This window comes from Amblyraja radiata, chromosome 5, assembly GCF_010909765.2.
Source record: "Amblyraja radiata isolate CabotCenter1 chromosome 5, sAmbRad1.1.pri, whole genome shotgun sequence".
NCBI lineage: Eukaryota > Metazoa > Chordata > Chondrichthyes > Rajiformes > Rajidae > Amblyraja > Amblyraja radiata.
In genome coordinates this window covers 13,318,676-13,340,673 of record NC_045960.1, presented here as the reverse complement: position 1 = coordinate 13,340,673, position 21,998 = coordinate 13,318,676, and the positions used below count along the sequence as shown (strand labels likewise).

Below are 21,998 nucleotides of genomic sequence, written 5' to 3'. Positions count from 1 at the left end.
CTCTACCCTTCGAACTGTCCAGGCATGGGGGACCCTAACAGGAGGCGAATCTCCCGCTGGCATAGCTCTAGGGGTCACTGAGGCACACAAGCTCCCCGACCATGACAAGGTGGCAATCCAACGGGGAGGGCTACCTCAGGGAGAGCATTTATTGCACCACCCTAGGTTTATCTGCGTCCCGCTTGCCTTGTGTGAGAGTCGTGGAGATGCACAGCAGGGAAACAGGGTCTTTGACCCAATTTATCCATGCTGATCAATGCCTTACCAAGCTGGGCCCACTTGCCTGCATCTAGCCATGTACCTGTCCAAGTTTCATTTCAATTACCTACCACCTTCTCTAGCAGCTTGTTACATATACCCACCACCCTCTGCATGGAAAAATTGCTCCTCAGGTTCCTATTAAATCTTTCCTCTCTCACCTTAAACCTCTGCTCTTTTAGTTGTAGACTCTCCTACCCTGGAGAAAGATAATAAATAATATTTATTCGACGACCGTTTCACTGAATGCACGGTCAGTCTGCCTACTAGATCTTCTGGTTGCTAACCATTTTAACCTACCTTCCCATTGCCACACTGACCTTTCTGTCCTGGGCCTCCTCTATTGACAGAGCTGGAGGAACTGCACCTCAGATTTCACATGGGTAGCTTACAGAAACATAGAAAATAGGTGCAGGAGTAGGCCATTCGGCCCTTCGAGCCTGCACCGCCATTCAATATGATCATGGCTGATCATCCAACTCAGTATCCCGTACCTGCCTTCTCTCCATACCCCCTGATCCCTTTAGCCACAAGGGCCACATCTAACTCCCTCTTAAATATAGCCAATGAACTGGCCTCAACTACCTTCTGTGGCAGAGAATTCCAGAGACTCACCACTCTCTGTGTGAAAAATATTTTTCTCATCTCGGTCCTAAAAGATTTCCCCCTTATCCATAAACTGTGACGCCTTGTTCTGGACTTCCCCAACATCGGGAACAATCTTCCTGCATTAGCCTGTCCAACCCCTTAAGAATTTTGTAAGTTTCTATAAGATCCCCCCTCAATCTTCTAAATTCTAGCGAGTACAAGCCGAGTCTATCCTGTCTTTCTTCATATGAAAGTCCTGACATCCCAGGAATCAGTCTGGTGAACCTTCTCTGTACTCCCTCTATGGCAAGTATGTCAGATTAGAAGACCAAAACTGTACGCAATACTCCAAGTGCGGCCTCACCAAGACCCTGTACAACTGCAGTAGAACCTCTCTGCTCCTATACTCAAATCCTTTTACTATACTGTACTATAACCCAACGATATGAGCTTTGAATTTTCTAATTTTAGGTAAGTTATACATACACTCCCCTCTCCCCCCTGTTCCCATTCCTCCACTGAACGTTAGTTAACCAGTTCCACAGTTCGCATCGATGCATCCCTCTTGGGATCACACACCGTCCCTACACAACAATCGGCCTATCAGGGAACCTCCCTGCCTGAGGTCATCTGTGTAGAAATGAATTGGAGAAGCTGGTTAAAACCACTAAATGCTGGAGTAACTCAGCGGGACAGGCAGCATCTCTGGAGAGAAGGATTGGGCGATGTTTCGGGTCGAGACCCTTCTTCAGACTAGTTAGGGATATCTCTCGTTTCCCTTATCCCTAACTAGTCTGAAGAAGGGTCTCGAACCAAAACGTCAACCAATCCTTCTCTCCAGAGATGCTGCCTGTCCTGCTGAGTTACTCCAGCTTTTTGTATCTATCTGAGGTCATCTGTTGCAGCCCTGATTTGTCCTTGTCCTCTCTTGCTTCGAGGTCCCCTCCAATCAGTCTGAAGAAGGGTCCTGACCCGAAATGACCCACATCCATTTTCTCCAGAGATGCTGCCGAACTTGTTGAGTCATTCTGGCATTTTGTGTCTTTTTTTGTAAACCAGTATCTGCAGTTCCTGGTGTCTCTATTCCTCTGGAAGCCATTTCCATACACCCATCACTCTCTTGCTAATAACATCACCATTGAAGGTCTTAGTCCAGAGGAGGTTTATAAAAATGATCCCAGGAATGAGGGGGTTAACATATGATGACCGTTTGACAGCACTGGGCCTCTACTCGCTGGAGTTTAGAAGGATGAGGAGGGGACCTCATTGAAACTTACCGAATACTGAAAGGCCTGGATGGGGTGGATGTGGAGAGGATGTTTCCACTAGTGGGAATCTAGGACTAGAGGTCATTAAAGGGTGTTAAAGGAATTAAAGGGTGTTCCTTTAGGAAGGAGATGAGGAGGAATTTCTTTTTGTCAGAGGGAGGAAAATCTGTGGAGGCCAAGTCAATGGATATTTTTAAAGCAGAGATAGATAGATTCTTGATTAGTAAGGGTGTCAGAGGTTATGGAGAGAAGGCAGGAGAATGGGGTTAGGAGGGAGAGGTAGATCAGCCATGATTGAATGGCAGAGTAGATGTGATGGGCTGAATGGCCTAATTCTGCTCCTATGATATGTTGATTAGGAGTTTACAAAGTGTGCTGAAATATTCCGGTAACATAAAAAAGGTTCATAGACAGCTAGAACATCAAGTATGTTTAATATATAAAATGGAGAGCGATAGTGCAGAACCAACTTCAAAACTTGGAAGGAAGAGCAGCAGCCATGCAAGCTGCAGGAAGTGATTGAGTCTCATAATGTGATGGCCATAGTTGGTGGTTCCCAGTCAGACAAACGTCTGAGCAATGGCTAGCACTTTGGAATACTCCCCTTTCAGCCGCCGCAGGCTGGTGGGGACGGGCACCTTGATGCGTGTCCCCGTGGGGTTGCCGTTGTCTTCGATGAGCACCACGTTGTTGGAGTCGAACCTGGCCGTCATCCTGGGGCCGGGCATCTTGTGGCCGACGATCAGAGCTTTCTTCTTCTGCCCTTTGATGGCCAGCAAGATCTTGTCGCCCACTTTGCCGACGCCGTTCTTGGTGTAGACGTGAATGCACTTGGGTGGCCGGTGGTACGGGGTGTTGCCGAGGGAGCTGTTGTCCACCACCCGCACCTTGGTCATTTTCTGTATGGCCGCACAGACCGGCGAGGTACTGAGGCGAGGGGCGGGAACGGAAAAACGGGTGTAAACAACAGATACAGAAATGCACGATCATGACGGAAGTCTTCCCTCCACCACCCACCATTCGATTGAGACACGAGGAACTGCAGATGCAGGAGTAACTCAGCGGGCCAGGCAGCATCTCTGGATAGGTGACATTTCTGGGCAGGTACCCTTCTTCAGACCCAATTCGAAGCTTATGAACTGAGTGTAAATGTAAGCAGACTATACTCACACCACACCAATCAAAGGAAGAATAATCTCTAGGGGAGCAAATGTAAACCTGTGTACTTGGGGAAAGCAGGAGACATACAGCAGAGAAACAGGTCCTTTGCCCCAATGATTCCTCACATTAGCCCCATTTGATCCCATTTGGCCCATATCCCTGTAAACCACACAGTACTGTACAGGAACAGGCTGTACTCAATGTCCGTGCTGAACATGATGGCAAGTTAAACTAATCTCCTCTGCCTACATTGCACTCCATTCCCCGCATATCCATCTGCCTATCTAAAAGCATCTTAACTGCCGCTATCGTATCTGCCCCCACCACCTTCTGTGTACAAAAATATGCCCAATACCTATCCTTTAAACTTTGACCCTCCCAGCAGATCATCAGAAAAATTAAAGGTAGACAAAAAATGCTGGACAAACTCAGTGGGTGAGGCAGCATCCATGGAGAGAAGGAACAGGCGACGTTTCGGGTCGAGAACCTGAAGGGCTGCCTCACCCGCTGAGTTTCTCCAACATTTTTTTGTCTACCTTCGATTTTCCCAGCATCTGCAGTTCTTTCTTAAACATCAGAAAAATCAATCGGGTTCACCCGTGCCCTTCAAGGGGCATAGGACGGTGCAGCACAGAACAGGCCCTTTGGCCCACAATATCCAGGCCAAACATAATGCCCGTTAAACTAACCACCTCTGCCTACATGTGATCCATCTCCCTCCACATCCATGTGCCTATCTATAAACCTCAAGAGTCGTAGTGGTGAAAAGCATTTAAAGCTGAATGGCAGATTAATGGCATTCAAAATTAATCCTTGTGTATGTTAGAATCTAGGGATGTGAGGAAATGGGTTTGGATAGTATTATTGCAAAATTATGTGCATGATGAACAGCATGGACACTTTCTGTTCCATCTCCATGACTCTTCCTAGGAGGAAGAAAGATTCCAAGGGGAGTAAGGGGCGACCGTGACTAACAAGGGACATCAGGGACAGTATAAAAATAAAAGAGAAGAAGTACAACGTAGCAAAGATGAGCGGGAAGCAAGAGGATTGGGTAATGTTTAAAGAGCAACAGAAGATAACTAAAAAGACAATACGGGGAGAAAAGATGAGGTACGAAGGTAAGCTAGCCAAGAATATAAAGGAGGATAGTAAAAGCTTCTTTAGGTATGTGAAGAGGAAAAAATTAGTTATGACCAAAGTTGGACCCTTGAAGACCGAAAAAGGTGAATTTATTATGGGGAGCAACAAAATGGCAGATGAGTTGAACAGGTACTTTGGATCCGTCTTCACTAAGGAGGACACAAACAATCTTCCTGATATAGTAGTGGCCAGAGGATCTGGGGTGACGGAGGAACTGAAGGAAATCCACATTAGGCAGGAAATGGTGTTGGGTAGACTGATGGGACTGAAGGCTGATAAATCCCCAGGGCCTGATGGTCTGCATCCCAGGGTACTTAAGGAAGTGGCTCGAGAAATCATGTATGTATTGGTGATAATTTTCCAATGTTCTATAGACTCAGGATCAGTTCCTGTGGATTGGAGGGTAGCTAATGTTATCCCACTTTTTAAGAAAGGTGGGAGAGAGAAAACAGGGAATTATAGACCAGTTAGCCTGACATCGGTGGTGGGGAAGATGCTGGAGTCAATTATAAAAGATGAAATAACCGCACATTTGGATAGCAGTATCAGGATCGGTCCGTGTCAGCATGGATTTCCGAAGGGGAAATAATGCTTGAATAATCTTCTGGAATTTTTGAGGATGTAACTAGGAAAATGGACAAGGGAGAGCCAGTGGATGTAGTGTACCTGGACTTTCAGAAAGCATTTTATAAGGTCCCACATAGGAGATTGGTGGGCAAAATTAGGGCACATGGTATTGGGGGTAGAGTGCTGACATGGATAGAAAATTGGTTGGCAGACAGGAAACAAAGAGTAGGGATTAACGGGTCTCTTTCAGAATAGCAGGCAGTGACTAGTGGGGTACCGCAAGGCTCGGTGCTGGGACTACAGCTATCTATCTATCTATATTACTAAAAGTCTGATCTTGACCGCTTTTGGCCCACTGTGCTGCGATTTCCGAGAGAACGTCGCCACCTACGGCCGTCAATTGTGGCCACCTCGCTCAGAGCCCCCCTCTACCTTCCGGGACCAGAGGATTTTTCCCATCGATGAAAAATCAGAGAGATATTAACGTTTTGTAAAAATTCCCCATTCTCTCTGCTGCCCCCGCTGGCGGCAGGGGGAGGGACTATAAAACTCGGAAGTGTAGCACCTCACTCAGTCTCTGCCAGACCCAGGAAGAGAGAGGGTCACGGCTCTCTGAGCTGCGAGTAACACTGAACGCACGTCTACTCCACGGTGAGTCCCCTCGATGCGGCTGTAAAGTGGCTGCAGCCCAATTGTTTGCCTCGCCTTTTTTTAAAGTTTGTGTTCACAAAATGAATTTTGTTTGTCAGTTGGCCGCAGCCCAATTGTATGCCTCGCCTTTTTAAAAAGTTTGTGTTCACAAAATGAATTTTGGCTGTCGGGTGGCTGCAGCCCAATTGTTTGCCTCGCCTTTTTAACAAGCTTGTGTGCACAAAATGAAATTTGGTTGATAGGTGGCTGCAGCCCAATTGTTTGCTTTGGCTTGGCTTTTAAAATCGTTGCAACAGTTGGCTGCCAGACCAAGAATCCATTCGGCCCACAATGTCTATACTAGCCCTCTGGAAACCAGTACCTTCGGCCCGCAACACTCAAATTAGCGCAACAGACAGCACTGTCGAGCAAATTTGCAGATGACAAAAAGCTGGGTGGCAGTGTGAACTGTGAGGAGGATGCTATGAGAGTGCAGGGTGACTTGGACAGGTTGGGGGAGTGAGCAGATGCATGGCAGATGAAGTTTAATGTGGATAAATGTGAGGTTATCCACTTTGGTATCAAAAACAGGAAGGCAGATTACTATCTAAATGGCGTCAAGTTGGGAAAAGGTGAAGTACAACGGGATCTGGTCCTTGTTCATCAGTCTAAGAAAGTTAGCATGCAGGTACAGCAGGCAGTGAAGAAAGCGAATGGCATGTTGACCTTTATAACAAGAGGAGTCGAGTATCGGAACAAAGAGGTCCTTCTGCAGTTGTACAGGGCCCTAGTGAGACCACACCTGGAGTATTGTGTGCAGTTTTGGTCCTCTAATTTGAGGAAGGACATTCTTGCTATTGAGGGAGTGCAGCGTAGGTTTACAAGATTAATTCCCGGGATGGCGGGACTGTCATATGCTGAGAGAATGGAGCAGCTGGGCATGTACACTCTGGAGTTTAGAAGGATGAGAGGATATCTTATTGAAACATATAAGATTGTTAAGGGTTTGGACAAGCTAGAGGCAGGAAACATGTTCCCGATGTTGGGGGAGTCCAGAACCCGGGGCCTCAGTTTAAGAATAAGGGGTAAGCCATTTAGAACGGAGATGAGGAAACAAATTTTCTCACAGAGAGTTGTGAGTCTGTGGAATTCTCTGCCTCAGAGGGCGGTGGAGGCTGGTTCTCTGGATACTTTCAAAAGAGAGCTAGATAGGACTCTTAAACATAGCCGAGTCAGGGGATATGGGGAACGGGGTACTGATTGGGATGATCAGCCATGATCACATTGAATGGCGGTGTTGGCTCGAAGGGCCGAATGGCCTACTCCTGCACCTATTTTCTATTGTCTATGGTTCAAATGAAAGCAGATGAAAAGGCTGTGGGTTCAAGTCCTACGATGGAGATACTGTAAGTACATAATTGTAGGCTGTAACTCCAGAGGAAAGGCAGCAGCTCTACCGCTGTGCCTCTGTGTTGCCCGAGGGACAACCTTGAGACAAATATGCAGTACCTGAACATCCGGCAAAGTGCTTCTGCAGTCGGAGTCAAAGGCACGAAGCCTCTTGTCAACAGTGCCATCGGGAACCCGAAGAACACAATAACCACAGCGGGAAAAACGTGAAGATTCTGGAAATCCGCATTAATATTAGGAAGCACTGTGAACGCTTAGGAAGGCAGGCAGCATCTGAGGAGAGAAAAACAAATCAGCCCTTCAGTTCACTGACTGTTTTCATAGATGGACCTTCATTTACGTTTTAAGAATAACTATACCAAGTGGGACCCGTTGGGCCCCGTTCCCCCAACACAATATTCCACCACTCACCCATTCCCCCAACGCAACGAGTTTCCCCCAACACAATATTCCTAATGTTATACCGAATATTCATAATGTTACACCAACATTCTGAACACAAGTCCCAACACAAAATATTATCTGTTCATTCCCTGCAAGGATGCTGCCTGACCGGCTGAGTTCCTCCAACACTTTGCGTTCTGCTCCAATATTATCCTCACCTCATCTCCCTCACTCTCCCCCTCATCATCATCCCACCACCTTCCCCCTCAACCCGACACATCATCACCCTCACCCACCCACACCTTCACACCCTTACCCCTCCCATCCCCTCACCTCCATCCCATGACCCCTCCCCGCAACACCACCTCTCATCCTCTCAACCCCTCCCTCATCCTCACCATCTCTCTCCCTCCTCACCATTCTCCCTCTCCCACCAGATGTTCACCCACACCTTCACACACCCCTGCCCCCTCACACAGAAAACCCTGACACCCTAACCCCCCACATTCTTACACCTTCACCTCTTCATCCTAACCCCCCTCCCTCACACCTTCATCCTCACCCTTACAGCTTCACACACATCCTCAATTTCATACCGTCACCCTCACGTCCTCTCCCCTTCCCCCTCAACTTCATCCTCACCCCCTCTCACCCCTTCATCCTCACCCCCTCTCACCCCTTCATCCTCACCCCGTCTCACCCCCTCACCTACCCCCTCTCCCTACACCCTCACCAATCCCCTCCCTCTCACACCTTCATCCTCACCCTCTCATCCCTTCTTCCTCACTCTCCTCCCCTCCTCACCTTCACCCTCACACTCTCACCCCTCCCCGCATCCCCTCACCTCCCCTTCCCCCCTCCGTCACCCTTTCACCCCCTCACACCTTCACCACCCCCCCTTCACCTCACCTCCCTCTCCCTCCCCTCCCCCATCCCCGCTCTACCCAAAGATGCTGTAGCTACTATAGGATCTTTGGCTCTAACCCCCCTCACCCTCACCCCGCGCGCTGTGATCCGGCACCGCTCGCCCTCCGCCACGCACGCGCGCTGACGCGTTACGCTGCGCGGAAACCCTGGCAACGTCGCGGCGGGGCTGGACGTCGCGCTGAAGCCGGGCGGTGGCGTCAGCGCGTGGAGGTGGAGGGGCGGGGCCAGAGAGCACGTCCTGGTGGTGACGTCAGCGCGTGGAGGTGGAGGGGCGGGGCCAGAGAGCACGTCCTGGCGGTGACGTCAGCGCGCTCGGCTGGAGGGCGGGGCCAGAGAGCACGTCCTGGCGGTGGCGTCAGCACGCTTGGCTGGAGGGCGGGGCCAGAGAGCACGTCCTGGCGGTGACGTCAGCGCGTGGAGGCGGAGGGCGGGGCCAGAGAGCACGTCCTGGCGGTGACGTCAGCACGCTCGGCTGGAGGGCGGGGCCAGAGAGCACGTCCTGGCGGTGACGTCAGCGCGTAGAGGAGGCGGGCGGTAGAGAGGGAGGGATGGAGGCCACTTGTTGTCTGTCGCCTCCTCCAGTCGGTCAATGGCAAGTGTTCGCTCGGCTGGAGGGCGGGGCCAGAGAGCACGTCCTGGCGGTGACGTCAGCGCGCTCGGCTGGAGGGCGGGGCCAGAGAGCACGTCCTGGCGGTGACGTCAGCGCGCTCGGCTGGAGGGAGGGAGGGAGGGAGGCCATCCATCCACTTGTTGTCTGTCGCCTCCTCCAGTCGGTCACTGGCAAGTGTACGCTCGGCGGCCTCCAGGCAACAGTGTCGCTCTGCCGTCGCCGTCTGAAGCCCCGGCGGATTGACCGTGTCTTTCTCCGCGCCTGGATGGAGCCCGGGCCCGAGCGGCGGGCTGGTTGCTAGGGAGCGGTCGGCAGCAGTGCAGGTAGGAGCCCGGTTAGCCGGCCAGCGGGCATACATACATACATACAATACAGGCGCTGCAGGGACATGCATGCATGCACCACTCCACATAACCCAGTTCAATTCAACTCCTTCCGCAGCGGCTTGTAAAGGAGCCGGCGTCTATTGCCCCTTCCAGTTCCTAATTGTAGAAACAAGGAATGCAGATACTGGTTTTAAAAAAACAATTTTAATTTCCACTCCCCGGTCTACCTATCTTTTCCCCTTCAATGACGGGATGAAAACAAGACTGTATTTATATCTAGAGCACAGAATGGCTTCGGCACTCTGACGTTAAATATTCAGGCAGGTGGAGCGGCTGCTGCGATTAATTCCAGTTGATTTTGCATTTGTACACCCGTCAGTTTTGCAATTGGGTCCCGAGTGTGTGTGTGTGTGTGTGTGTGTTTGGAGAAGGTTGGGAAGGATAAGGATTTCTACCCTTTTATCTACACGATATCGCGTGTCCTCGTTTACGGCTTTTCATGCGAAGGGGGAGAAACGGCTCTAGAACTACAATCCGTAAATCTACTCCACTACAATCCGTAATACCATGTTTACATCAGCAAATTTTAATCTTTCTCAATTCTGGGCATCGTCATTTGAGTTCTACGCGGTGAGTAATATTGCGTGCGAAATATTTTCTATCAGCCCATCATATTTTAATAATTGATGTCGCAGTTCGCAGCAGGTCGGTTTCATCCTCTTCGTGTTGTGCTTGGTTGTTGACGATCCGATTACCCTCTTCACAATTTTAATTTTGTTGACTGCGAGGCGGCAAACAGTGAAAGCTGGATATTTGAATTGAATTGAGGCTTGGGAAACAAATCGAGAACTTGGGGTAGGTGAGATGAAAACCCGTTTGAAGTATCCTATGGTAGACAAAAAATGCTGGAGAAACTCAGCGGGCGAGGCAGCATATCTGGAGAGAAGGAATTGGCGATGTTTCGGGTCGAGTCCCTTCTTCAGTATCCTATGTTGATCATTGGATTTTCTACTTTGGTCCTTTTCTGTTAGTTGCTGATTTTTAATTGTCGCGAAGGTGCTAATCCATGTTAGGTCATTATTTAGGGACGGAACTGCAGATGCTGGTTTAATCCGAAGATGGACACAAAAAGCTGGAGTAACTCAGCGGGTCAAAGAGCATCTCTGGAGAAAAGGAATGGGTGACGTTTCGGGTTGAGACCCTTCTTCAGTCTATATGACCCGAAACGTCGCCTATTCCTTCTCTCCAGAGATGCCGTCCTACCTGCTGTTACTCCAGCATTTTGTGTCTATCCTATTCATTGTTCATTACTCATCTGATCATCTGTAATTTACAGGTATAAATATACCCTAGATGTTCTTATAATATGGAGTGTAAAAGCTATCCAAGGCTGGTCGCAAATTGAGACTTGGCAAAACTCAAAACTGTTGCAAGACCCAGCACTTTGCAGCAACTAGCAGACTCGAACCGCAGATGGCGGCGACCCTACTGTGGACTTTGTTATGGTTATACTGTGTAGTAATGGTTTTACAGTATTATGTTCGTGTTTCCTAGTATTGCTGATTATTTACTATATTCTGTGCATTTATTATGTTATTACATCGCTGAGCCTCCAAATCTGAGGATTTATGGCATTATGGCATTATATTATGGCATTATTGCCATAGAGGGAGTGCAGAGAAGGTTCACCAGACTGATTCCTGGGATGTCAGGACTTTCATATGAAGAAAGACTGGATAGACTTGGCTTATACTCGCTAGAATTTAGGAGATCGAGGGGGGATCTTATAGAAACTTACAGGGGTTGGCCAGGCTAGATGCAGGAAGATTGTTCCCGATGTTGGGGAAGTCCAGGACAAGGGGTCACAGCTTAAGGATAAGGGGGAAATCCTTTAAGACCGAGATGAGAAAAACATTGTTCACACAGAGAGTGGTGAATCTCTGGAACTCTCTGCCACAGAGGGTAGTTGAGGCCAGTTCATTGGCTATATTTAAGAGGGAGTTAGATGTGGCCCTTGTGGCTAAAGGGATCAGGGGGTATGGAGAGAAGGCAGGTACGGGATACTGGGTTGGATGATCAGCCATGATCATATTGAATCGAAGGGCCGAATGGCCTACTCCTGCACCTATTTTCTATGTATCTATCTAAAAGGTGCAGCAAGTAAGAATTTAATTGCTCTGTTTCAGGTATATATATGACAATTATACACACTTGACGTGTGAGTAGTGTGCATGTCTATGAGCAATAGTGTTGTAATACAACCACTAAAGATTTATTTTCACCTGTGCAACAAAGCCATTTTTTCCTATGTGCTTGCCTGTTTTTGGGTCGTTAATAACGTACATAAAACGTCACGGCACAGAAACTGGCCCTTCGGCCCTCAGTGCCTGTACTGAACATGACGCCTAATTAAACAAGTCTCCTCTCCCTGCATGTGATCCACACTCCCCCAGTCCCAGCATATCCATGGGCCTAGCTAAAAGTCTTGTAAACACCACTATCGTAGCTGTCTCCACCACCACCCCTGGCAGGGTGCTGGCTTTGTACCCTATCTCTGCCTCTTGTAATTTTATATACCTAAGAGGGTTGTGCATATTGTGAGGGTGTTGGAGACGATAAAGGTTGAGAAATAGTTGTCAGAATGGGTCGTATGGCCCACAGCGAATAGGTATTGTTGATTTAACATTTTAATATTTACTAATAGGATATTTTTACACTTCTGGGCGGGAGAGGGGACTTTACTGGAAATTAAGTAAACACATCATGATGTGTGAATATTGGCATGTGCGTTGTGAATAGCTCTATTCGGCTGTTATGAGTAATTAGATCATGATGCAGATCTTCCCGTCATTGATGTGTGCATTTATATTCAATGAGATATTCTTACCATCAAAACACGTCAAGAGCCAAGTCAAAATTCATACTTGCTTCACATTAGTTTGTTTTTTTATTATTAAGCGGAGTTACAATCAAACTGTCTTAAAGAAGGAACTGCAGATGCTGGCTTACCAAAAAAAAAGGGACACAGTGCTGGAGTATTCAGCGGGTCAGGCAGCGGCTCTGGGGGAGCCTTCTTTAGATTGGTCAGGACCCATCTTCAGATTGATTGTTGTGGCGGGGAGTGGGGCAGGGGGGGGGGGGGGGGGAAACAAACCTGTAAAAGACCGGTGACGTTTGCTCGTCATACAGTGCCCTCCACAATGTTTGGAACCGACCCATCATTTATTTATTTGCCTCTCTACTCCACAATTTGCGATTTGTAATAGAAAAAATCACATATGGTTAAAGTGCACATTGTCAGATTTTAATAAAGGCCATTTTGGGTTCAGTTCGGGTGATTGACTTGGCCATTCAACAATTTACAATTTTTTTGTTTTGAAAAACTCCTTTGTTGCTTTAGCAGTATGTTTGGGATCATTGTTTTGCTGCAGAATGAACCACTGGCCAATAAGTTTTGAGGCATTTGTTTGAGCTTGAGCAGATAGGATCTATACACTTAAGAATTCATTATGCTACTACCATCAGCAGTTGTATCATCAATGAAGATGAGTGAGCCAGTACCTTCAGCAGCCATACATGCCCAGGCCATAACACCCCCACCACCGCGTTTCATAGATGAGGTGGTATGCTTTTGATCTTGGGCAGTTCCTTCTCTTCTCCATACTTTGCTCTTGCCATCACTCTGGTTAATCTTCATCTCTTCTGTCCACAGACCTTTTTCCAGAACTGTGGTTGCTCTTTTAATTACTTCTTGGTAAACTGTAACCAGGCCATCCTATTTTTGCGGCTAACCAGTGGTTTGCATCTTGCAGTGTAGCCTCTGTATTTCTGTTCATGAAGTCTTCTGCAGACAGTGATCATTGTCAAATCCACATCTGACTCTTGAAGAGTGTTTCTCATGTGTCGTACAGGTGTTTGGGGATTTTTCTTTTTTATAGAGAGAATTCTTCTGTCATCAGCAGTGGAGGTCTTCCTTGGCCTGCCAGTCCCTTTGCGATTAGTAAGCTCACCAGTGCTCTCTTTCTTCTGAATGATGTTCCAAACAGTTGATTTTGGTAAGCCTAAGGTTTGGCTGATGTCTCTAACAGTTTTATTCTTGTTTCTCAGTCTCCTAGTGGCTGCTTTGACTTTCATTGACACAACTTTGGTCCTCATGTTGATAAACAGCAATAAAAGTTTCCAAAGGTGATGGAAAGACTAGGTGCTGAGAGCTCTCTTACACCTGCATTATAAACACCTCTGAAGCCATGTGTCCCAAACATTATGGTGCCCTGAAATGGGGGGACTATGTATAAACACAGCAGTGATTTCTACATGGTGAAACCAAAATGTATAAAAATACCCTTTAATTAAAATCTGACAATGTGCACTTTATTTTTTCTATTACAAATCTCAAATTGTGGAGTACAGAGGCAAATAAATAAATGATGGGTCTTTGTCCCAAACATTATGGAGGGCACTGTATGTCCAAACAAGGGGGAAATGAAATTCTTACTTGTAGCAGTGCAACAGGCCTACAAACACAATACACACAGATAATACATAATGAGAACACACAAAAACAAAAGGCAGTCCATAGAAGTTCCTAGTTGAGGCTAGTGTAATGAATGAAATGTTCAAGAGTCTGATGGTTGTTGGGAAGAAGCTATTCTCGAAGCTTCATTTTTAGATCCCTATACTACCAGATGGTTGGGGTGAGATGAGAGCGTGGCCAGGGTGGTCTAGGACTTTGATATTGCCTTCCTTGATGAGGCAGCAACACCTGTCAATCCCTTCAATGACTCATTCCATCTTAAGGTTATGCTTCCTAGTTTGTGACATCTCACGGTGGCAACAGCGAGGTAACCAAACTGCGACAGTGCCCTCCGGTATGACTTGCATTTATGTAGCGACCTTTGTTTCAAACTATTTCCCGTAGATTTAATTGTTGAAAGACAAGAGTGATGTGTGAACAGATATAGCACTTTTTATTGTCCTTCAGCTGCCCACAAGCTAATATGAAAGGAATGGCTTTAATTTTTGGTGGTATTGATAGAAGAATTGTGGCTGGTCTTCTGGTTAAACTTGAGCTTCACTGTATATCTGTACATGCGGTGATAAAGAACCATTGACTTATCTTCCTAGTGATGTGCAATTGAGCACGGGCCACAAATTCGAAGAACATCTTCCACTCTCACTCTCGCCCAATCTTGCGATTGCAATAAAATTGCATCCCGAGTGCTTATTTGTCAGAATCACTGGATATGAACCAAAGAAGGAAGTTCTTGTTTAAAAAGTAAAAAGTGCTGGGGCAACTCAGCAGGTTGGGCAGCATCTCTGGAGAACATGGGTAGGTGGCGTTTTGGATCGATTGTGGGCGTAAAGCTGGAAGATAGTTGAGGTAGGACAAAGCTTGGCAAGTAATGGTGAACACTGGTGAGGAAAGTTCTTAAGCTTTATGCACGCAAGATGTAATAGCAATAAACATACACCAATTCAATTATTCTAAGTAATTATTCATGATGGTGCAGAAGTATGTCGAGCAGGAGTTCCCAACCTTTTTCGTCCCGTTTACCCCTGGCAACTTCAATAGCACATAACAATGTTATTTCACTTATTTAGGAACACCTAACGATGAACAGATACCGGTATACCAGAACCATACACAGTTAGTCAATGACAGTACAAATCCAGAATCAACAAATTTACCCCCTGGGTAGGTCAAATTTCCCCCCCTGGGGGTAAATGTACTCCAGGTTGGGAACCCTTGATGTAGAGCAACCGTATTAGTTCATTGTTGAGGTAAGTGATGTACAAGGTGGTTCAGAAGCCGGTTGGTTGATGAGGAGAATATGCCCTTGACCCTGAGGTCATGGTTATCAGAATCCTGTGCTCTCTTCCCAATGGGAGCAGCGAGGAGAGGGTTTCGCCAGGGTGGTGCGGGTCTTTGACAAATTGCTGCACCTCCAGTAGATACCTTTGCTGGTGGGGAGATCAGTACCTGTGTCCACCACTTTCTGCAGCCTCCTTCATTCGTGAGCTTTCAAATTTACAAACCAAGCAGTTTGCTCACTGCCGTGCACTTGTTGAAGCCCGGTAGAGTGTTTGGCAACATGCCTAATCGCCTCCAAACTTCTGAGGAAGTAAAGGCATTAATGTGTCTCTATGGATTTGAAGCTGCTGCTTTTTACAGGAGGCTGGCATGGCACAAACTGACCCAAGCCAACACTATTTGCGAGTGGAAAGATGTTGCTAAACTGGAAAGAGAGCAGAGAGGATTTACGAGGCTGCTGCCAAGACTTGAGAGCCCGAGCATTAGGGATGGGTTGAGCTAGGATTTTATTCCTTGGAGTGTTGGAGACTTAGGGGTAATCTTGGAGAGGTGTGTAAAATAATGAGGGTAATAGATAGGGTGAATGCAGTCTTTTACCCAGAGTAGGGGAATCAAGAACCTGAGGATATAGATTTAAGGTGAGAGGGGAAAGAGGAACTCGAGGGGCAAAGTTTTCCACACGGGGGAGTGGGAGGTAAATAGAACAAGCTGCCAGAATAAGTAGTTGAGGCAGGTACTATAACAGCCATGGAAGGGATTTATCGGTGTTGCTGCCACAAAGGCAGCCAACATCATCAGAGACCATACCATCCTGGCCTCGCACTCATGTCACCACTGCCATTTATAAGAAGGTACAGGAGCCTGAAAACCGTAATATCCCGGTTCAGAAGCAGCTTCTTCCCTACAGCCATCAGGCTATTAAACATTACAACCTCATATAGGCTCTGAACTACAATAGACTATTTTTACAGGTTTTTATCATTTTTATATACGTACAGGTATCATCAGTCTGAAGAAGGGTTTCGGCCCGAAACGTCGCCTATTTCCTTCGCTTCATAGATGCTGCTGCACCCGCTGAGTTTCTCCAGCATTTTTGTGTACCTATAGACTATTATTAGTTTTGTTGCACTGTTTGTGTGTGTGTGTGTGTGTGTGTGTGGCTTTTCTCTCTCTCTCGTTTGTCATATCATACTATGTTTGCATATTCTGTTGTGCTGCAGCAAGAAAGAATTTCATTGTTCTATCTAGGACATATGACAATAAAACACTCTTGACTCTTGACATTGAAAAGATATTCGTACAGGTACATGGATAGAAAACGTTTCAAGGGATATGGGCCAAACATGGGCAGTTGGGACTAGTGTAGATGGGGCATCTTGGTTGGAATGGGCAAGTTGGGCTGAAGGGCCTGATTCCGTGCTGTATAACTATGAGCGGTGGTCTGCACCAGCAGGCTGTCATTGTTCCTGCCGCACACAATGGCCCTTGTTCCTTGCATGTCTTTCCTCGTTATTCAAACAGAAGCTTCCTTTTTGATGCACCCAGAATGGACAAATGTATCTGTTGTCGGTTCTCGCCCGCCTGTCGTCTGGTCTTGCATTAGCTGAAGACATTGTACTTCTTCCTGCTTAATAATAGATGTAGAGAATGAGCACTTTCTGTGCTCAGACAGTGAGTACTGTACTTGTTGGATACAATTGTTGTTCAGTGGAAATTACTCTAGACGAGCAGTTGGGAATTGCGAATCATCTGCAAAATGCACAATTATTGATCATTGGGTGGGTCGCACCAGCTTCAAGCCTTCGTTAACATCATCAGCAATACTTATGTTGGCTAGCCTTGCATTAGGCTACTTGATTTTTCAATATAATGTACACTTAAAAACTAATTGGGGTGAAGTAGATGATAGTAATGTATGTCCATCTATAGCATGTTCTCCAAGAAATTCTTTCGTTGCAATCTTGGAGTCATTGAGACATACGGTCGAGAACCAGGCCCTTCAGCCCAACTCATCCATGCCGTCCAAGATGCCCCATCTCAGTTAGTCGCGTTTGACCCTCTAAACCTTTCCGATCTATGTACCTGCCCAAGCGACTTTTAAATGCTGTTATAGTACCTGCCGTGACTACTACCTCTGGCAGCTCGTTCCATTTGCCGGCGTCTGGCCCATAACCCTGTAAACCTTTCCTATCCATATACCTGTCCCAAGTGCCCTTTCAATGTTACTTTGGAGCATGCCTCAACTACTTCCTCCAGTAGCTTGTTTCATACACCCACCACCCTCTGAGTGAAAAAGCTGCCCTTCTGGTTCCTATTAAATCTTTCCCCTCTCACCTTAAACCTTTGTCGTCTGGTTCTTGATTTCCCCCACTCTGGGTAAAAGACTGTGCATCTATTCCTCGTGGTTATTTGATACAGGGCGCCTTCATTGCAACACACTCGCACTGCTCATCCGCCATCCGGACACGCCTGTCACTCCATCCCTCGCGCACTTGGGAATATGGGACCATCTGGCTGCGTTGCTTGCTGTGTAAGGACAGAGACGGAAGAGGAACGGACGGAGACGTAAGAGGATTGCGAAGTGCGGGTCATGGCAGGCAGACGAGGGGGGACCACAGACGGGACTGCTTCGAATCGGTGTGCTAGGCCATTCCACAGATTCATTGGCGAACCCAAATTAATCTGCCGCAGCCATCACTGACATCCTGAAGAAAAGCACTCTCGGGTGTGTACCTGTAAAAATAATCTTCCCCAACCAGAAGCCCGGGATATATTGGGAGATTTGTAATCAGCTGGATGCTTTGAAAGGGAGAACATTGACACGTTGAGTCTAAACCCCCTGCTTCTGATGACCCTGTGACCTCAGTCTCATACGTTCAAGGAGTAGAAGAATTAGGCTATTCGGCTGATCAAGTCTACTCCGTCATTCAATCATGGCTGATCTATCTTTCCCTCTCAACCCCATTCTCCTGCCTTTTCCCCAGAATCCCTGACACCTGTACTAATCAAGAGTTAAGTTGAGTTCAGTTTGTTGTCACATGTACCGAGGTGCACTGTATAGCTTTTGTTGCGTGCTAACCCGTCAGTGGAAAGACAATACATGATTGCAATAGAGCCATCCACGGTGTACAGATACATGAAGGGAATAATGTTTAGTGCAAGGTAAAGTCCGATCAAAAATAGAAATAAAATAGTTTTTGATTGATCAAAATCAGAATCAGCCAATCTGTCTCTTGAGGCCGACATCAGAGCGTCACTCAAGAGGGTGAATTTATCTGGCCACGTGCGAAAGACTTGTGCACGCCTACTTTCTGGACTATTCAATAGACAATAGGTGCAGGAGTAGGCCATTCAGCCCTTCAAGCCAGCACCGCCATTCACTGTGATCATGGCTGATCATCCACAATCAGCTCCCTGTTCCTGCCTTCTCCCCATATCCCTTGACTCCGCTATCTTAAGAGCTCTATCTAACTCTCTCTTGAAAGCATTCAGAAAATTGGCCTCCACTGCCTTCTGAGGCAGAGAATTCCACAGATTCATAACTCTCTGGAATTTCCTTGTACCCCATAATAAATTCGCCTGTTTCTGTCTTCAAGGGTCCAACTTTGGTCTTAACTAATTTTTTCCTCTTCACGTACTTAAAAATGCTTTTAGTATCCTCCTTTATATTCTTGGCTAGCTTACCTTCTTACCTCATCTTATCTCCTCGTGTTGCCTTTTTATCTTCTGTTCTTTAAAAGATCCCGATCCTCTGGCTTCCTGCTCATTTTTGCTATGTTATATTTCTTCTCTTTTATTTTTATATTGTCCTTGAATTCTTAAACACCTTGCCTCTGTCTGAGCTTCCCACCGGTACAAGGGGCATCTATTGTGCCGGTGCCCAAGAAGAGCACGATGACTGCCGTCTATCTGCACCTGCATCCACCGCAATGACCACACGGCCGTTTCCGGCGGTGGAGAGAATTATCAACTTAAAATTCCTCGGCCTGCATTGGACCCTGCACATAGGTGCAAGTTCAGAAGTCATAGGACCAGAAGAAGGCCGTTTGGCCCATCAAGTCCATTCCGCCATCATGTAATCATGAATAAAGCATCGAGGTACTTCTACATTTTTAGTGATAAAAGGGGGGGAAGAAAGAAAGAGGTGGAAGAAGAAAGAAAGAGGTGGGTTGAGGGAGAGCTGAGAAGGGGAGGAGAAAGCAGGGACTACCTCAAATTAGAGAAGTCAGTGTTCATACCACTGGGGTGTAAGCTGCCCAAGCAATATATGAGGTGCTGCTCCTCCAATTTACGGCGGTCCTCACTCTGGCCATGGAGGAGGCCCAGGACAGAAAGGTCGGATTCGGAATGTGAGGGGGAGCTGTAGTGCTGAGCCACCGGGAGATCAGGTAGGTTAATGCGGACCGAGCGGAGGTGTTGGGCGAAGCTATCGCCAAGCCGACACTTGGTCTCACTGATGTGGATCCCTCTTTAAGGGCTGTGTTTAGAGAGCATTTATGGAAAAGAAGAGGCACGGCTGTTGTTTGGGTGTTGGCTGTATGTCTCATTAGTTTTCTTTTGGCTTGGAACCTGTGGAGTCAAGTTCCACCCCAGCGAAAGAAACACGTGGTCTGACCAGACACTCCAGTGTGGTTCTGACAATGTGTCATCTTAGGCAGAGAATTTAAGACTTACCTCCATCTTCTTGTGCTGACCTGCATTTCCTATTGGTGGAGTATGGGTCCTAGCCAGTATGGATTCCACAGCCAAAGCACACTAAAATGGCAGCTTGCTACTTCAGCGTTTGTGAGAGGTCACTGGGTGCACTGGTTAACTAGTAGGAACCTATCATGAGGGTTACCATAAAGTGCACGGGGGAACCCTGAAACTATGACTGCTGGTTGCATCATAGTCGGAGAGAGGACCTGTTAGCAAAACAGTGTCTTTGAGTCCAGCATCCGTCCAACTCATCACACAGAGCAAGATGCATCATCTAATTTAGTCCCATTTGGCCCATATCCCTCCTAACTTTTACTATCCATGTACCTGTCCAAAAGCCTTTAAGTGTTAATGTTGTTGTACCTGCCTCAACTACCCTTTCCATATACCCTCTGAAGAAGTTGAACCTCTGGTTCCTATTTGATCTTTTCCCTTGCACTAGAACAAAGTAGGAGCAGGCGCACTTTGTAACTTTGTCAGCGTGTAGGTGGCCGCTATTTGCATACCATGGCAAAGAATTTCACTCTGCCTTGTCACGTGTGACAGCAAAGTGTTCCATTCCACTTCCATGTTCCATGAGCCACACAAACCAGTTTGTTATTTAGCAACAGATTGCGAATGTGATGCAAAGGTTAATGCAGGAGGGTGTGGTGAGAGGCTGTTTTGGCTTCTCCCCTGCCTTGTTTAGCCTGTTCACTAGCACATTGATAAATGGCGCAGGGTGGATTGACAGGGATAGTGGTTTTATGCAGTTCCATGAGGTAACTTGACTTGGTGAATTGGATGCCTGCCATATTTTGTTGCAAGGAAACTGGGAATTCATGTGCTCTAACCATCAGGCGAATATGCCTTTAACCCAGGAGCGTTTGATAAAGCTGAGGTGGTTGCTTGATCTTGTCCAAGGAGCACCCTAGCTTAGTATCCTGTGGTGGGTGGTGGTGAGGGCATTAACAAATCAGTCTGAGAAACTTTAAAGCGAGCATAGTAAGGACCCATCCAATCTGTTCATGATCTTCACAAAAATCTGGAGGAACTCAGCGGGGCAGACAGCACCTCTGGGGGAAAAGGAATTGAGGATGTTTTGGGTCGAAACCCTTCTTCAGACCTTCAGAGATCTCCAGAGATGCTGCTTGCCCCACTACATCAAAAGTCTGCTTACCCACCACACCACCTCCAGGTCCCTCAGATCGGCCAACTTGGGGTTACTGAACATCCCGTTACTGTCTAGGCATAAGCTCGGGGGTGACTGCGCCTTTGCGGTTGCAGCTCCTAGACTGTGGAACAGCATCCCTCTTCCCATCAGAACTGCCCCCTCCATTGACTCCTTTAAGTCGAGACTTAAAACTCATCTCTACTCCCAAGCCTTTCTTGACGTCCTCTGAGCGAGGGCTATATGTATTTATGTATGTACTTCATCTATGAACCAATGTTGTATAACGTTAGTACCTCCTCCAATGTAAAGCACTTTGGCCAACGAGAGTTGTTTTTTAAATGTGCTATATAAATAAAAGTGACTTGACTTGCTTGACCCGCTGAGTTAATTCAGCACTTCGTAGCTTCTTTTGTAAACCAGCATCTGCAGATCTTTCTTTCTACATCTCTTTTTTTTTTTTTTTTTTTTTTTTTTTCTGAAAAAAGATTAGAGTAAGAATAAGAAGTTAGATAGTAAAGGATAGAAAGATGTGAAATATATAGTGTGTGAAAAAAGAAAACGAGTAAATGAAGAAAGTTGAGAGAGAGAATAGAGAGAAGAAAAGAAAAAAAGAGGAGATCATTATTTATAGTCTTGACCAACCCTCGTCCAGTCCTGAAACAGTTATTTTTTACAATTGTGTTGCACCATATGATTCCAAAAAAACGACGAATGGAGACCAACTCGTTATGAATTGGTCTGATTTATCCATTAGGAGGAATCGCATTTCCTCAAGATGAGCGGTGTCCAACATACTTGCAATCCACATTTTAAGCGTTGGTATTGATGTACCCTTCCAAAATTTAAGAATTAATTTTTTTGCTATTATTAAACCATAGTTAAGGAATAGATTTTGAGATGTGTTCAATTTATTCCCATCTTCCATTACGCCAAATATAATCATTTCAGTATTAGGTTCCATTCTTGTCTTGAATAATTTTGTAAATATTTCAAAAATATCATTCCAAAATCTATAAAGTTTTATGCAGGAGACTAAGGAGTGTGTTATAGTTGCCTTTTGGGC

At 46.5% G+C, this 21,998-nt stretch overlaps 2 protein-coding genes across 5 annotated transcripts in view; one reads left to right on the top strand and one right to left on the bottom strand.

The window, feature by feature from the left end:
• Positions 1-2,531: 2,531 nt before the first annotated feature.
• mrpl14 (mitochondrial ribosomal protein L14) lies at positions 2,532-8,499 on the bottom strand. Of its 2 annotated transcripts, none has more exons than XM_033020644.1 (3): positions 8,409-8,499; positions 7,125-7,298; positions 2,532-3,041 (listed from the first exon to the last, which is right to left on the bottom strand). In XM_033020644.1, the coding sequence occupies exons 2-3, from the start codon at positions 7,190-7,192 to the stop codon at positions 2,675-2,677; spliced, it is 435 nt and encodes a 144-aa protein (XP_032876535.1). In that variant the 5' UTR covers positions 7,193-7,298; positions 8,409-8,499; the 3' UTR covers positions 2,532-2,674. The 2 variants fall into 2 exon arrangements, with proteins under 2 accessions (XP_032876535.1, XP_032876536.1); XM_033020645.1 differs by having other exon boundaries at positions 8,403-8,446.
• Positions 8,500-9,060: 561 nt separating this feature from the next.
• The window catches only part of LOC116973009 (CSC1-like protein 2), a 135,763-nt gene continuing 122,825 nt past the window's right edge, over positions 9,061-21,998 (top strand). For 2 of the 3 annotated variants that reach the window (XM_033020643.1, XM_033020641.1), the window contains exon 1: positions 9,062-9,269. The gene's annotated coding sequence lies outside the window, so the exon portion shown is untranslated. Of the gene's footprint in view, positions 9,270-21,998 lie in introns of all 3 variants that reach the window. The other variant, XM_033020642.1, reaches the window with a different exon arrangement.

Coding starts and splice junctions, on each gene's coding strand:
- mrpl14 (XM_033020644.1), bottom strand. CDS start 7,192: ATGGCACTGTTGACAAGAGGCTTCGTGCCTTTGACTCCGACTGCAGAA. Junction 3,042..7,124: donor GCACTTTGCCGGATGTTCAG/GTACTGCATATT, acceptor CCCTCGCCTCAG/TACCTCGCCGGTCTGTGCGG.